Source organism: Diabrotica virgifera, chromosome 5, assembly GCF_917563875.1.
Source record: "Diabrotica virgifera virgifera chromosome 5, PGI_DIABVI_V3a".
Taxonomy (NCBI): domain Eukaryota; kingdom Metazoa; phylum Arthropoda; class Insecta; order Coleoptera; family Chrysomelidae; genus Diabrotica; species Diabrotica virgifera.
In genome coordinates, this window is record NC_065447.1 from 119,053,191 (window position 1) to 119,071,502 (window position 18,312).

Below are 18,312 nucleotides of genomic sequence, written 5' to 3' on the forward strand. Positions count from 1 at the left end.
TTACGGGGCCAACTCCTTTCCGGAAAGAAAGTACATAGCTATACATATAGTGGTCTATTTTATACTGGTTAATATTATGTATAGATTCAGATGCAATCCCCTGAAAATAATTCTGGCCCCATGCAAGCATCTTGCAAAGCTAAAATCCCTCGCAAATCGCCTGGCTTGTTTATTTCCTTTATATTTAAATTTACTTTAAAGTCACCTCAAAGATATTTTTTGTAATAACCCTTTTTTAACTTTGGTGGGGATTTTTGGGGAAAATGACCGCTACCCTCCAGCCAGACCGTCATTTTTGTATTAGGGTATCATGGCAGAGTTACCAGAAAAAATTTCAGATTACCTCAAATATTTACCCAAAAATGTCTAATAGCTCTCGTGCTATAATAATTATAACCACATACGTTGACCCGCTCTAAATAAATAAAACAAAAATTTTGATTCAACATCTAATACTCAATTAAAAATATTTTATTTAAAAAATAAACTTCAACAGAGTGTAGTTTTTTAATTCAACTATGTAGAATTAAATAAATGATTGAATATTTATTTCTAAAGCCGAACACGGATTTGTAAGTTCAAATTTGTTTAACACATCTGGATGCAATACGCCAATCTTTCCTATAGAAGTTCCGTGGCAAATTATATTTGCACATCTTCCTGGAAAGTATGCTGGATCTAAAAAATAATGAAAATTAAAAAACTGGAAAAGTAATGAAAATTTTAATTTTTATTGATTTCTATTTCTATCTAAAAACGAGTCAAAAGATGAACCCAACCTTACAAATTCTTACATAACTACAAAGTTATCATGTAACTTCACGTGTATAACGTCGGCGTCGCGTTATAAAGTGACAGTTGATACCATAGAGGTATATATTAACATAGAGGGAGCCTATCTTCCGCGCTTCCTGACGACAAGATCTCATGGACTGGTTTGCTGCATCTCTTTCTAACACATTGTATTGAAAATCTATGATGACATTCAGTGTGAAGATAGGCACGGAAGAGGAGGACAACTGTAGCAGCTTTACTATGCGTAAGAGCGAGACAGCACTAATCCAAATAAAAAAGATGGTGTCGTCACTTCGCTCTGAATGACACTCTCTCTATGCTAATATATAACTCTATGGTTGATACATCAGATAACTCAAGAATTGTCAAGAATTAACGCAAGTAGTTTAATATACTAGGTTTGTTCCAACTCGATACAACACCGTTTTTGAATCGTTAAGCGCATGCTCAATAACTAATAATTATGCGCAGTAACACATTTTTCGTTACTGCGCATGCTAGTAACCGTTCAAGAACGGTTTTGTATTGAGTTGGAACAAACCTAATATCTTACGGAGTAATGGATTAAAATACTCATGAACAGTGATTTAACATGTTGAATGCCACCATACACACAAACAAAACGATCCCATAAATGTGTCATACTTTTTTGTCACAAATACTTTTAAAAATGTATACCCATCATGGATATTTGTCAAAAATATGTTGTTTTGTCCGTCACGTGTCTAATATAGCTTGCGGTCTACCGAAGGAGGCGGTTTATAATCTGTACTATATTACAGTGCCGGTAAAAAAATATTTAGCAAGTAAATAAAACGCACAATTCAGAACAATTATTTTAATTTTACAAATTAATACTTTGTCGTATCAATTTACTATTTTAGTTGAGAATAAGCTACAAAATTGGCGTATTCCCAACAAAAATAGGAAATTGACATGACATGGTATTAATTTGTAAAATTAAAATAATAATTCTTCTGATTTATGCATTTTATTCACTCTGTAAAGATTTTCATTTTTGTGTGCAAACCCTTCTGAGAAAAGATTATCGTGTTATTTAGCAGCACAGGTATACCAAGCCGACAAAAAAATCTTTACAAAGTAAATAAAACGCATAAATCAGAAGAATTATTATTTTAATTTTACAAATTAATACCTTGTCATATAAATTTACTATTTTTGTTGGGAATAAGCCAATTTTGTGGCTTATTCTCAACTAAACTAAATTAACAAAAAAATTAAATGTCGATAACTGAAGAGTGACCGAGCTAAGTGATGTACTAAGTGCCAAAATTAAAAATAAGTGATCTTACCATCTATCTATCATGAATCATGAAGAGTGTACTTTTTAACACTGGCACTTAAATCAACTAACAAAGAACATGATGTGGCCTTACAGGCGGCTCATCTTTGGGCTTTTGTTTGCCACCACTAGAATGAAGTTGGCACGTAGATTTCATAGGGGGACATTGGCATAGGAACATAGATCATATGTCATAGATCATATGATAGAACATCATTGATTGAAAAAAAAAATAAAACTTATATTTGGCGCTTAGATCACTTAGCACTTAAACCGCTTTTCGGAAAGAAGTAGTTTATTGTCGACCGAACTTTAAGACGCCAATGTGTTGTATACTAAACTAGAATTTCCAGTGATATTGGAAGAAGAATTGTCTCTTCAAAACTCCACACTTGTTTTTATTGTGGCATGCAATAACTTCTACTGTCTCGGCTATTTTTTAAGCAAATCCATTATTGTTGAAATACTTGGCACTTACTTTCTTTAAATTTCTATTAATAAACAAATTATTTAAAAAAAAACTTATTTGATCTCTATAAAACAAAAGTAGCGGTAAAAACGGCAGCGGGTAGGTACCCCTCTATGATCCCGATAGAGAGTAGACTTACTTCAGGGATTTCGCGTCCCTGCCCACGCGAGCTCCTGGTTTTCCTCCACTTCCTACTTAGAGGAAACCAAGCCCTAACCCCAGTATTATCCGATCCAAACCCCAAATTCCTTTCCTAATATCCCCCAACCCACCAACCGGTCTGGCCAGCGTGGTGGGTTATGGCCAAAACCTCCAAAAACCAAAAATGTCGGTTTCAACAGAGATACGGAAGATACTCCAGGTGGGTAGGAAGTTTATTCCACAGTCCCACATCGAAACAACGGTCTGCCTCGAGGATTCTGGGGGAGGCAAGTCGAATTTGTAAAAGAAGAACAACAAACAACTCCATATAGCAACGTACAACATCTGTTCCATGGCAAAAGACGAAAAACTCTATGAACTAGAAGAGGAATTGGGGAACATGAATTGGGATATAATGTGACTATCAGAAGTTAAAAGAAGAGGTGAATGGTTTGTGGACTTACATTCAGGCAACAGTCTCTATTATCAAGGCAATGAAGACTATACATACGGTGGAGTAGATTTCTTAATCAACAAGAAGAAAAAATCACAAATTCAAATAATTGACAGCATCTCAGACAGGGTTACATACATGATTTTAAAACTAAATCTACAAACTAAATTAAAGATTGTGCAAGTTTATGCTCCAACTGAAAAAGCAACTGATGAAGAAATAAATACTTTTTCCGAAGATCTTAAAAAAGCTATAGACACCAACAGAGAATCCAAAATAATAATAATGGGAGATTTTAACGCAAAATTGGAAGTAAGATTGAAGACTCTGAAAGCAAGATTGGAAATTTTGGATTATGCACAAAAAACACAAGGGGAGAAAAACTTATGGAATTCCTGGAACGAGAAAACATGTATGTTACGAATCCCTTCTACAAAAAAACTTAATAGAAAGTGGACATGGGATGCACCTAACGGAACCAATAAAAATGAAATAGACTATTTTCTCTCAAACAACAAAAGAATATTTGAAGACGTAACAACAATCAACAACGTAACAACGGGTAGTGACCATCGTATAGTTAGAGCAAATCTAAATATTAACATGAAAGAAGAGAGAAAAAGAATATTTAAAAAAACAACGCGGATAGATGCCTTTAAACTAAAAACAAATGAAGAGCAACTCCGAGAGGTCTTAGCGGATAAGTTCGAATATGTTCCTTCACATAATCAAGATCAAATTGACGAAATTAACAAAAACATAAATAAGAACCTTTTCGAAGCCGGACTACAGGTCGCAAAGAAAACAAGGACTAAAGAAGACAAAATAAGCAACGAAACTAAACAACTAATGACGGAAAGAAGACAACTACTAGCGCAAAACAAACGCCATACTCAAGAATACATAGAACTTAATAAAACAAAGAACTATGATTAGAACTCAATTAGAAAAGAACTAAAACGCGACATACAAAAATGGAACGAGAACTTCATAGAGCGAGTCATTGAAAACAACAGAGGCTTAAAATGTTTAAGACCCGCACTGGGTGTTCAAGAAATCATCAAAAATAAAGATGTCAATAGTAAGGAAGAGAAGGACAAATATAAAATAACAAAAATAGTCAAAGACTTCTACAAAACCTTGTACAGCTCGCAAAGCCAGCCTAATGAATCCACAAAGGAGAACGTCAAAAGAAAAATAAAAAACGTGGGATCAGAAGTACTACCAAATATAAAGGGATTCAAAATAGAAAGAGCTTTAAAAGAACTAAAAAATAATAAAGCTCCAGGACACGACGGTGCAATTGCCGAGCTCTTGAAAACAAGCAAAACAGTAACAATCCCTATACTAACAGAGCTATTTAATAAATGTCTCCAAAATAGCAAGATTCCTAAAGACTGGAAAGAAAGTCTAGTAATATTTTTACACAAAAAAGGGGACAAATGTGACCTACAGAATTATAGACCTATATCGTTGCTCAGTCAAGTATACAAACTATTTATGGGAATTATTAACAACCGGTTAAGCTAAAAATGGACAATTACCAACCAGTGGAACAGGCTGGCTTCCGCAAAGGATATAGTACATCAGACCATCTGCTGACAGTGAGAACATTGATAGAGAAGGCAAATTAATACCAACTACCCGTATTTCTTGCCTTCGTAGACTATGAAAAGGCGTTTGATAGTATCGAGATGTGGGCCATAGAAATTAATTGTAGAATAGATTCGAGATATAGACAACTAATACATAATATATATATGAAAATGCAACTATGATAGTACAACTAGACGAAAATACAAATCCCATCTCCATTAAGAGAGGCGTGAGACAAGGAGACGTAATATCGCCAAAGCTTTTCAACCTAGCTCTAGAAGATGTCTTCAAAACGACAAATTGGTCAACCTATGGCATTAACGTTAATGGCAAGAAGCTAAACCACCTAAGATTCGCTGACGACATTGTGATTATAGCGAGCTCATTCGAGGAACTGCAAATTATGATGGAGGAACTCGCAGGCAGCTCCCAATACCTCGGCCTGAAAATGAACATGAGAAAAACAAAAATAATGACAAACACAGATGACCCCAGACGTATAACTATAAATGGCAGTGAGAGAAAAAGTCCAGGAATATATCTACCTAGGCCAAATCCTGAAACTTGACAAAGAGAACCAAATTGTGCAAATTACTAGGAGAGCAAGACCAGCATGAACAGGATTTGGAAAACTTGGTTGGATACTTAAGAACCACAAAATACCCCAATATTTGAGGAGCAAAGTGTTCAATCAGTGCATCCTTCCTATCATGACATATGGATGTTAAACCTGGACCCTAACCAAGGCAAATATGAATAAACTAGCCACAACAGAAAGAGCAATGGAAAGAGCAATGTTAGGTATACGACTGTCAGATAAAAAGATGGGTAAGATCAAAAACAAAAGTCGAGGACATAACAACAAAAGTTGCCAAACTTAAATGGAGCTTCGCAGGCCACACTGCTAGACAAAAAGACCAACGTTGGAATGCAACAATACAACATTGGAGACCTTACCAAAGTAAACGAACGAGAGGAAGACCACAGATGATGTGGGTTGATGATATTAAAAGAGTAGCCGGAACAAATTGGAAATATATTGCTCAGGATAGAGACCGATGGAAGGAGTTGGGAGAGGCCTATGTCCAAACGTGGACGATAGAAGGCTAAGAAGAAGAAGAAAAAGAAAAAACAAAAGTAATAAAGCAATGTTAGGTGGTATCACATTCGCTTCATAACACAATGGGTCAACAATATAGTTTAATAGAATTTGAGAAGCCTACGAAGCAACACCCAAAAAAATTGTAGACTGGTTGGCGTGAGACCAAGTGGCTTCATGCAGCGCTATGATCCCATAAAAGTGTGAGACCATATTGGTCTCAATGTGTTAAAAACTGGAAACATTTGTAGAAATATCAACATAATAATATCGAAGCAGTTTAACTTTTTTTTTTTACTAAATTTAACCGGACATGTCAAATTGCCTTTAAACAAAACTAAATATATTAATGTATCTTGGCTAGATATCCCACTTACCATTAGCAGTTTGTAAGTAATAACCAACTGAATTCTTCTTACGTGACCATGGAACTTCCAAAAGTAACATTATCCTATCAAGAAGACCATGAACAACTTCAAAACCTGCATTTGTATTACAGTTTACAGCACATATTCTCCTCTCGTTTCGGGCACCAACCTCTGAATTATAAAAAAAAAACTTTATTTTGACATAGTTAATCAAGTGTGATTTTGATTATTATTTACAAAAAATTTTCAGGTATGTTTACTACAGTTGAGTCTACGGTTCTTTAACCGAGCGTCACTAATACCTGGCGAGATAAAACACATACTTTTTTATGAAACTAAATGACAAACCAGCTACCGCCCGTTATTAAGTAAAGACATATTTTTATGAACGCTCTAGACTCAGTACATGGAAAAAAGATAGGTACAAAAAAGACGCTTGGGGACGTTTTCAGATTTTAATTACAATTATTGACGCTTCTGGTTTGTTTACTTGTGGGTGTCATGTTGGATTTTTTGTACTTTTTTTGCAATTAGAAGTTATTTATATTACAACAAAAAGTTGTTTTCACAACTAATTTTATATCGGAGTTTGAAATTTTATGGTGAGTGTATTTTATTTTGCCATTAATTTACATACACACAGTTAAAAGTTAACCTCATTCACTCACACAGTTAAGGAACGGTTTTGTTTAAGTTTTCGTAAAAGTGAAAGAAATAACAAAAACAAATATAAATTATATATTTTTTTATAAATTGTTGATCACTAATGATATTAAAATAATTTATTAAGCTACTTCAAATGAAGCTGTAATTCTGGACCAAAATTTTAAAAGCAACACTAAAAACTAGCATTTTACATTCTATTTATCAGATAACCTCTAATTTCTAATTTCACTTTCTGTCACTTGTTGCGTGGAGTCAATTTCCGAATTATTTCGTATGCTTTAATGATGACGCACGGGGAAAGAACCATGGACTCAACTGTAAGTAAGGTGATATACAGACTTGGTATTTTCTTATCGTAGGTGTGCGCCTTTAATAAGAGCAACAAAGAGACATATATTTATTATACATTTAAAACGGGTTAGAAGATATGGGGCTGACGAACTAGTAAGGGTCACCAAGAAATTTCGCGTCGTAGGTATGGCTTTGTCAGACAGCGTTGCCAAATCTGGAAATTATCAAAAGAAAATATTAAAGTAGAAAAAATAATATATTTAACTTTTTGTAAACAGATATAATCAACAAATTATTTAAAAGAAAAAAACTTAAGAGCAAACAGTAGCGATCAACAGGTAGCAACAAACGCGTTCCAAGATTGCGGCTCTAATTTTGAATATTTTGTCGAGATATTTGGCACACATATTCGTAATATAATAAAGAATGGCGGTACAGAGCCCAATTTCAGAAATATGTTAGTATGTGGAAATTACCTATAACTAAAACTTTTTTATCCCGTGCCTAGATTTTATGTCACATTGGAACTACTAAAAATCGATTTTTTTATAATAAGAAATCGAACGTCACTGACTTAGTGCCTACGTGTATAAAAATTATTGTTTTTAAAAGTATAAACGTCACTGTCAGTGTCGAATTACCGACGCACTGTTGCCTCACTTTTGAAAGTTCGCAGAACTTTCGACATCTTGGGCCGCGTTTGTTGCTACCTGTTGATCGCTACTGTGTGCTCTTAAGTAAAAAAATATGGTTTTTTGATTTTTGATAGTATGTTACTGAGTGACATAGCTTTTACATCTTTCTTATCTTTTCCAAGAACCGTTTTAAGAAATGCTGATATTGACGGTTTTATTAAAAATTCTCTCCAGTTTTAGCGACGAATAAAGAAATCTGATAACTACCCCCAAACACACGATTATTAGTTGAAGTATGAGAAGTAAATAGAGACTTTAATATTCTTCACCGAAATCTAGCATTGTAATTAAATGGCCCGGAAGGAAAGGGTTAAACTCGTGTCGAGTCCATGTTCGAATTGCCCCCCTTAACAATCAAATTGCCCCCCTGTGGGGCGTGGGCCCCACGTTGGGAAACACTGTTCTAGTTCTTATACTTTTATAAAAACTTTAATAGATTAGCAAATACAAAATACATAAAAATGGGGAGGAACAATAGAAACAATTAATATTCAACTATAAATTTATAAATATGGTATTAAAACACAAAATCTGGGTTTATTTCTTTTTGTCGTGCTTCTGCTGTCTTAAATTTTAAAAATGCAGGAATATCAAAATGTCTTGTTGTGATCACATCACAAGTCAAATTTTAAATAACTCTGACATTGTTCAAAATTTGTACCAAGTGAAGAAATAGGCCAATATAAAAGATAGATAATACAATGGTTCGTGTATAAAAATGTAAAAAATTGATATTGTTAATTATTAATTTGCCATGTTAATTTAATAATGTTCATTTAAATAGTATAGGAAGAGAGTATGAAAATACAGTGCAATTTAAGCATTTTTCTTACCTTCAATGTCATCATCATTATCATTATTTCCAGCAGAAAATTTGATTAAGTGAGTCTTCATTTTTGATACCTGTCCCTTTAAAGTTTATCCCACATTTTTTACACTTTGCTCTTTCACCTTTTCTGCTGCTAAGTTTAATACTTTCAAAGGAATTCCATACTAAGTCACGTCTTCGTCCACTTAAACCTGACACTGACATTTTCTCTTTTTTGCAATTTAATAATCACTACACAAGCGTTTATAAAAATAGTAAAATAACTAAAATAAGTTACTAAGTGCCAAGTCAAAACTATAAACTGCTGGCTGAAATCACGGAAGATCAACTTGGGAATCCCCTGAGCCACCTGATCGCCGCACCATCACTCACAGTGAACGATGCTATGGGGGAACCACCTTGTTGAATAATATGTAATAAAATACAATAGAGATATTCAAAAGGGATCTCCATCAGGACCGGTCTTGAATTATTATATTTTTGTTGAGATAACAAAATGAAGAAAAATTTAAATACATATTATTTGTTGTTTGTACAGTTGTTTTAATTATTAGAATAATTTAAAATATATTACAGTAGAACCCTGCAAATCCGAACCCCGCTAATCCGAACGTTCGGCAAAACCGAACCAACGGAAAGTGAAAAAAATTAAAAAATTCAAGACAAAAACTTAAAAACACGTTTATTATACAGAGTAAAACCAGAAAATTGAACAATGTAGGATTGATAGAACTTTGGCATTTAAAATTTGTTAAAAATGAAGACTACAATATGTAGTACTTATAAGGGTTTTTTATTTATAATTGGCTTTGGCACAAACCAATTAGCCAGACTTACTTATATAGGTTAAACATAAACTTACTTCGATTCTCTCGTAGTCAACTTGAGTTCAAAAATATGGTCCACAATCTTAAGAGAACGTTTTGCGACTCAAAATCAACGACAATGAAAGCTTTGAATTACTAGTTAGGCTAACTTTCGGATAATCCGAACTTTTCGGAATCCGAACAGGCTGTCCCCCCAATTAATTCGGATTTTCGGGGTTCTACTGTACTTTAAAAAATTTAATCATCAAATTTGTATTTGTAGTTTGTTGAGCTGTAGTTTTCATTATTAGGATAATATCAACAACATAGAGAAAAAAAAGCAATAAAAAAACCGTGGATTAAACCATCTTGGTTTAAACCTGCCAACCTTGAATACAAAACTCTTACGTTATTAAAATAGATATAATGACAAATGATTTGTCGAATGAGAGCTTATAACCCAAAGATGGTATTAGAAGTAAAAAATTTGACCTCGGACTTCCGTTTATAGAGTTACAACCGGAAGTACGGTTTTAAAGACGCCGAAATAATACAAGCAATGTATTATTTAACACGCTTTAGCAAGACGAAAACAAATATATTGTACTATTTCGGTGATTTTAAAACAGTACTTCCGATTGCAACTCTGATACCATCTTTGGGTTATAAGCTCTAATTTGATACCTTGTCTTCGTCTTGCTAAAGCGCATCGAATAATATGTCGCTCGTACTATTTCGGCGACTTGAAAACACTACTTCCAGTTCCAACTCTGCAACCGGAAGTGTCAGGTCCAATTTCTCAGATTTAATAACATACTTAATTAGACACCTCGTACTTACTCCGTGACAACATGCCTTCAATCTTCTCTGTCTTGGACAATCTCTGTCCAGTTCTCCACGCCCGTGGCTTTCAGGTCTCCTGCTATATTATCTCGCCACCGAAGTTGAGTGTTTTAATAACGTAGGAGTTATATTCGCAGACAGACAGACGGATGGACAGACTTGCATAAGGGCGGAAGAATAAAATGGTTTTCGTCTTGCTAAAGCACGTCCAATAATAAGTCGTTTATAATATTTGGGCGACTTTAAAATAGTACTTCAAGTTTCAACTCTAAAACTGGAAGTGCAAGGTCAAATTTATCACCTAATAAGATCCTTGGGTCATGAGCTTTCAATCGATAGCTCATTTGTCCTGTCTTATCTAATGACGGAAAAGTTGTGTTTACAAAGCCTCTGAGAGAGACAGACATGCGTAATTATCCATCAAAGTAGTAAAAAAAATAATACAGTGATGAGCGCGCTAATAACCGGCAAAATAACGCAAAAGATGGAAAACATAATACGTTGTGAAATAAAAAGAGATGAAACTAGTATATGTGTAAAAGTATCGATAGGAACCTATAAATACAGGGTGTCCCGGAAAATAGTGCGTTCCTTAAAGGTATAGGTAGAGGGCACCATGTAAAGCAAAAAACTCTTAAAACATTTTTTTCTAAATGCAATTGTTTGACCAAAAAATTAAAATATATTTTGGTATGCAAATTAAAATCTGGCAACTCTGTGAGGTATGAGAATTTAAACGTAGACTTCTTTTTAGTAAACATACAACAGATAGTTTGGAAGAATCCTGCTTAGTTTCAATACCGAAAATGTTTTCGAATCGTGAGTTCATTACCTATTATGTTATTGTTGATTAGTTATGGCAGATCTCTAAATGGAGAGGCTTATTATATTTCTTTTAAAATATTTTGCCGTTATTTCTCGTCGTTATGAGGGAATGTGTTCTTGAAAGTGTAGTAATTATTTTCAAGTAAGTACAACTTAATTATTTTTGTTCACAAGTAAACAAATTACTGACACATTATCAATCTGGTGTATTTAATGTCCACTGTGAACTATGTAATTTAGTCAAAGTCCTCAGCATTCAACACATTTAAAGCGTACTAAATACATAATACCTACTAGTTAAGTTAAAAGATATGTTTTTATTTTAAAAGATGTGTAATTCGTTTAAAATTATGCAATAGGCATTCCAATACATTTAAAAGAACTTGGTTGGATTATTTTAAATACATGTACCTACTGTAAATCACAAATAAGTTCTTACTATCTGTTATTATTCCGTAGTGCGTACGATCGCAATGTTGCCAGGCAATTAAAATTTCTAAACATTAAAATACAGGTATTTTCCTATTACTTTTCCTAATACTATTTTCCGGGACACCCTGCATACATTACATTAGCTACATAGTTTCACTCCTTTGGACGTCTCTGACAGAAAACATGGAGAATTTTATAACATTTTCCTGTTACAGTTGTTATACTCCTCAGATACGTCTAAAGGTGGGAAACTATGTAATGTAATGTAAATTTATAGGTTCCTATCGATAATTTTACATCTCTACTAGTTTCATCTCTTTTTATTTCACAACGTATTATGTTTTCCATCTTTTGCGATATTTTGCCGGTTCTTAGCGCAGTCATTACTATATATTAATTTTTTGTAAACAAATAAGTACATCTACTAAACAAATTATTTAAAATAAAAAATATAAATAAAAAAATAAACGTTGAATTATAATTCAACGTTTTCACATTTTTTAAAAATGGGTGAAAACGATATTTTGTTATTTTTAAATAATTTGTTTATTATATCTGTTTACAAAAAGTTAAATACATAATATATTATTTTTTCTACTTTAATATTTTCTTTTGATAATTTCCAACTTTGGCAACGCTGTCTGACAAAGCCATACCTACGATGTAGGTCTTCTAACCCGTTTTAAATGTATAATAAATACATGTCTCTTTGTTGCTCTTATTAAAGGCGCACACCAACGATAAGAAAATACCCAGTCTGTATAGTTGCTCCAACGGATCTTTGCACAACTAAAGTAATATAACATTACATAACTAATAATTTTTACAGATCATAATTATTTACCTGTGTCCAAATCTCTGAGAACTACATCGGCGACTTCAAATATTTTTAATGGCAATGGCATTTTCTTATTGGCTGCTATTGTTTTTAAGATACCAGGTAAAAGCGTTGTACGACAAACTTGAAACTCCAATGTTTTCGGATTAGAAATGTGCACGGCTGGTACATTATCTATAGACGCTATACCTAATTTTGTAGATATGTCCTCTCTTGAACACTGAAAATAATTTAGTGAGTAAATGAATTTAAGAAAAGGTACATATGCGTCAAAATATATAATAAATTATCATACAGTGCGCTGGAATAAGTGTTACCCCCGCCCTTATTAACTTATTTATTTTTAGCACATAAGCAAAACGCTCGGACAGGTCGATTTTTAAAATAATCATAGTATATATTATAGCATCAATGTTTCGAACTTTCGAAAGTACATCATGTACGAAAGTACATCATGTGACATCTCATTTAAAAGCTTTTGAAATACTGATTACAAAAATGTATAATACTTTAATTTCGTTCGCATTTATTTTTTCGAATCCTGAGAAAATTAATAAATATTTTTGAAAAATTTAAACGCAGAATGAAAGACTACATTATTAGTCCTGTCGCCAGGGGGGGTACAACGGCCTCGTTAATTCAGATGGACTTACTCAAGTTTTTTTTATGTATTTTGACCCGTAGAACACGAATTTTTTGGGTAACAGTTGATCCGGATGTCGATAAGATTGTTATAGCCCAAGAACTTGAGGAATCAAATAACAGCGATTTTTGGCAAAACAAAACAATATTTTGTATTTTTTGGGCCATTTTAAGTAAAAAATATTTCTACAAGTTTTTTCGTAGGATGCACAGTTTTCGAGATAAACGCGGTTGAACTTTAAAAAAATCGAAAAATTGCAATTTTTGAACCCGAATAACTTTTGATTAAAAAATAAAATAGCAAGTCTGCTTACCGCATTTGAAAGTTTGAGTCAAATTATATCGGTTTTGATTATTTGCATTGGTAAAAATTTATTTTTTTATTGTTTAACAAAGCTATAAACACGTAGGGTTTCCCGTGCTTTTACATGCGTTTTAACGCATGTAACGTAGAAATAGTCTTGATTGCACTAGTACCTATTCTACCTACTCGTTCGATTTTAAATGAGAAATCATAGAAACATCACTCACGCACTAGTTGTTTGTAGCTTTGTTTAACAATAACACAATAAATTCGTAGCAATGCAAATAATCAAAACCGACAAAATTTGACTTGAACTTTCAAAGGCGCTAAGCAGAATTGCTATTTTATTTTTTAATCAAAAGTTATTCGGGTTTAAAAATTGCAGTTTTTCGATTTTTTGAAAGTTCAACCGCGTTTATCTCGAAAACTGTGCATCCTACTAAAAAACTTGTAGAAATATTTTTTGCTTAAAATGACCCAAAAAATACAAAATATTGTTTTGTTTTGCCAAAAATCGCTGTTATTTGATTCCTCAAGTTCTTGGTCTATAACAATCTTATCGACATCCGGATCAACTGTTACCCAAAAAATTCGTGTTCTACGGGTCAAAATACATAAAAAAAACTTGGGTAAGTCCATCTGAATTAACGAGGCCGTTGTACCCCCCCTGGCGACAGGACTATATTACCGAGAGTTGAAAGTCCCTTAGAATAAACAAAAAGTTTCTTTTGAATGATATATTTGAAATTAAAAATCAGACTAAATTTTCTCTTTTTTTCACCCCTGCGACTTATTAAAATAATAAGTATAGAAGTACTCGGGACTTTCAACCCGCGATAATACTGTAATATTTCATTCTCTGTTTAAATTTCTCAAAAATACTTATTAGTTTTCTCAGATATCGAAAAAAATAAATGCGTTTAAAAATAATTCGAACGAAATTTTGCGACTACGGTCTTAAAAAGGATTAAGGTATTATACATTTTTGTAATTAGTATTTCAAAAGCTTTTAAATGAGGTGTCACATGATGTACTTTTCCATTAAAAAAAATCAAAGTTGTGCCTGTCACCTGAAGAGGGATCGCGCAAAGTTCGAAACGTTGATGCTATAACATACTGATTATTTTAAAAATCGACCTGCCCGAGCGGTTTTCTTATGTGCTAAAAATAAATAAGTTAATAAAGGGGCGGGGTAACACTTATTCCAGCGCACCGTATTATAAACGAATATTTAACTGACGTAATATTACTTAGGGAGGATTGAAAGAAAGATATAATAAAACTTCAAATTGAAATCTGGAGTTCAGCAGGGATGCATAATATCCCCCATTCTATTCAATATAAATATATAGTGAATACATTAAGGTATGTATAGATATGCGCGCCGTGCGTTCGTGGCACCGTCAGAAGTTGGACCGTGTGCGCACCGTTTGTGCGCCACTTGAAAACACGTATTAATCTAACGAACGCGCCACGAGCGCGTAGCGCACACACGGCGCGAAGTACGCGGCGCACATATCTATACGCACCTTTATGCGTCAAGTTTTGAGGAATGGCAAGGTGGGGCAACTATAGGAGGAAGAAAAATAAAAAACCTACGTTATGCTGATGACACGGTTATATTGGTGTTTTCACCAGAAGAACTCAACAAATTATGAATTGAAAATAAAATACAGAAAACCAAAGTAATGATCATCAACAGAATCAGAAACAACCAAACAGAGATAAGAAACATGGCAGGTTACAAAGTGGCCAGACAATTTAATTACTTAGGCCTAATAGTGATGTAACGAACGTCATTTTTTGAACATTCGCGAATACGAATATCTGCTACCGACATTCGCGAATGCAAATGCGAATATTCATTCAAGATGACGTGCCGTAGGCACAATGTGATTCGTGAGTCGGATCTGATAGTGTATGCATGTTCAGCTACCCCAAAAACCTATAACTAATCCGTTTGCATTAATGTAGTACCGAAGACCCTCGAAACTCCAGGAGCCCCTTTCATTGACTTTGGAAATCAGGTGCTCTGGGAGTCGGTTCTGGTGGCATATTCGTGTTTAGCGACCTGAAAAAACCCTCCAGTAATTCATTTGCATCAATTAAATGCCGAAAACCATCGAAACTCTAGAAGATGACGTCCCTTGCAGTGACCCTGGTCACCACGTGCTCCGGAAGTCAATTCTGATGGCATATTCGTGTTAGCGATCCCAAAAACTCATGAGTAATCTGTTTATATCAATATAATGCCGAAACCCCTCGAAACTCTAGAAGATGACGTCCGTTGAAGGTTAAAGTCAAAGTAAAGGTCGCCATCGGATAGCAAAAATCCACTGGAACCTAATTTCCGTAAGGTTTGTGCGGGGTACTTTCGAGAATGAGGATGCGAATGCGAATATGCAAAAATATGCGAATATTCATGCGAGAATAATATCCGAGGATAAAATTAATTCAAACATTCAAAAACAAAGTTTTACAAAAATAGAGGAAAAGGTATAAGGCTTGAAAAATAAACTTTAGCGACTGATGAAATAAGCAATAATCGTGTTAATCCTGTATAAACTCCAAATACTGACAAATGTTTTCGAAAAAAAAAGGAAAGAAACATAAGTATAATAAAAGAGAAAAGGGTAGAGGAGAGGGACATGTACTTGAACTAAAAAACAAATTTTCAAACTTTGGAATACAAGTGACCATGAAAGTTTGTAAGGCAAAACTATAAAAAGATAAATGTAACGGGTGATGTTGTAAATAAATTTATCATCAATTTATTCTATTCTGTCCAACTTTTACTCTCATCATCCAGTGTGTTTGGTTGTCGGGTCTCTGGAGTTCTCAGTCTCTCAATATTATTCATTAGTCTCAATTCTGATATCAAATATTATTCTATTCCACAACTTTATTTATTTTTTCACCTTTTATTAATTGTTTTTACTTTCTAATTAATTAAAAAAAAATTCCAGATAACAATTTCACTCAACACTTATTTTCATCTTGCCTCACTTTAGGCAATAGCTTATATACTTTTATTTATTTTTCCTTGTCCTAAATGCTATTTAACATAAAAGGACAGATTAAAATATTTTCTAAGATTTTATAAAACAACCTATTCATTCTTTTAAATTTGTGTTGAGGAATCCACCAATATCCTATTAATTTATAAAAAAAATTTGCATTTACATTTCTCAGTAATTGATATCAGACTCCCTATCTATTTGTCTCACCCTGTTATTACTGGTCACAACAATCTTGATTACACACTTTTTTTATCATAACCAGTTTTATCAGCCATCAGTGGCGTGCATGGTGAAAGGGAAAAAGCTAGTTTAAGAAACCTCAATAGAGAAATAAAACGAAGATGCAAGACAGACAAAAACCAGTACTACCAGGGTATATGCAAAGAAATTGAGAGACATGATCAGAATAATCAGCCGAGAGATCTATTTAGAAAAATACGCTACTTAACAAGAGACTTTAAAGCCAGAACTTGGGCCATTGAAGACAACACTGGAACTCTGAGAACAAACAGAAAAGATATAGCAGAGACATGGAGATCGTATTGCAGGGACTTATATAAAGATGCTCAACGCCAAGAACTTGTTAACCAAATCTCTGACGAGGTGGAAGAAGAACCTGATATACTTGAAAATGAAGTAAGACTCGCGATCAGTAAGCTCAAATATAATAAAGCACCAGGTCCAGATATGATAACAGCAGAAATGCTCAAAGCCACAGAAGAAACTGGCGTAAAACTACTTCATCTACTCTGTAACCAAATATGGCATTCAAAACAATGGCCTGAAGACTGGACAAAATCTACAATAACCACAATTCATAAAAAAGGCAGCTTCCATAAATGCGACAATTATAGAACTATTTCTCTTATATCACATGCCAGTAAAATAATGCTACATATAATCAACGAGAGACTAAAAACATTCCTTCAAAGAGAAATTCCACAAGAGCAAACTGGATTTACCAAAGGTAGGGGTACTAGAGAACACCTGTTAAATATAAGACAGATAATAGAAAAATCTAGGGAATTCAATAATCCACTGTACATATGCTTTATAGATTATCGTAAGGCGTTCGACAGGGTCAAGTGGAGACACTTATGGCAAATACTAAAAGAAGTGGGCGTACCCCAACACCTTATTTCGCTTATAACTGAACTATATGAACACACTACTGGATCAGTTAAAGTGCTTGACACACTTTCAAACGAATTTCATCCAGAACGGGGTGTCAGACAGGGATGTATACTATCGCCACAATTATTCAATACATATGGAGAGCATATTATGAGAAGAGCACTTGAAGGATGGGAAAAAGGCATCTCAATAAATGGTCATAAAATAAACTACCTACGTTTCGCAGATGACACAGCCCTTCTTGCAAATAGTCAAGCAGAACTGATTGATCTTATACGACTGGTTGAAAACGAAAGTCAAATATTTGGTCTGCAATTAAACATATCAAAGACAAAGATCATGATAGTGGATAGACTACATAACAATCATCCACATATAACCACAATTGATCGGTTTGAGGTTGTGAACTCATACTTATATCTGGGATCATTAATCACAAACACAGGGTCACTACAGGAGGAAATAAAACGTAGATGTGATCTAGCAAAAGTCGACACAGCAAAAATGACCATAATATGGAAGGACTGTCAAATTTCAAGAGCGTTAAAGATGAGGTTGATCAACTGCTTAATATTCCCAATACTGACTTACGGATGTGAATCTTGGACCCTGAGAAATTCGGAAAGAAGAAAGATAGACGCCACTGAAATGTTATGTTGGAGACGAATGCTACGAATTCCTTGGACCGACCATAGAACAAATAATTCGATTTTAAGAGAGCTAAAAGTTAGCCAACGGCTCTCCAGTAAAGTCCATCTCCAA

The 18,312-nt window shown here is 33.9% G+C and overlaps 1 protein-coding gene across 1 annotated transcript in view; it reads right to left on the reverse strand.

Moving 5' to 3' along the window:
- Nucleotides 1–455: 455 nt before the first annotated feature.
- Nucleotides 456–18,312, reverse strand: part of LOC126884323 (phenylalanine--tRNA ligase beta subunit) — a 97,905-nt gene continuing 80,048 nt past the window's right edge. The window contains exons 8-10 of the mRNA XM_050650262.1: nt 12,457–12,670; nt 6,235–6,396; nt 456–678 (exon numbers count right to left, since the gene is read on the reverse strand). Coding sequence (XP_050506219.1) covers nt 527–678; nt 6,235–6,396; nt 12,457–12,670 — 528 coding nt within the window. The 3' untranslated portion in view covers nt 456–526. The remainder of the gene's footprint in view (nt 679–6,234; nt 6,397–12,456; nt 12,671–18,312) is intronic.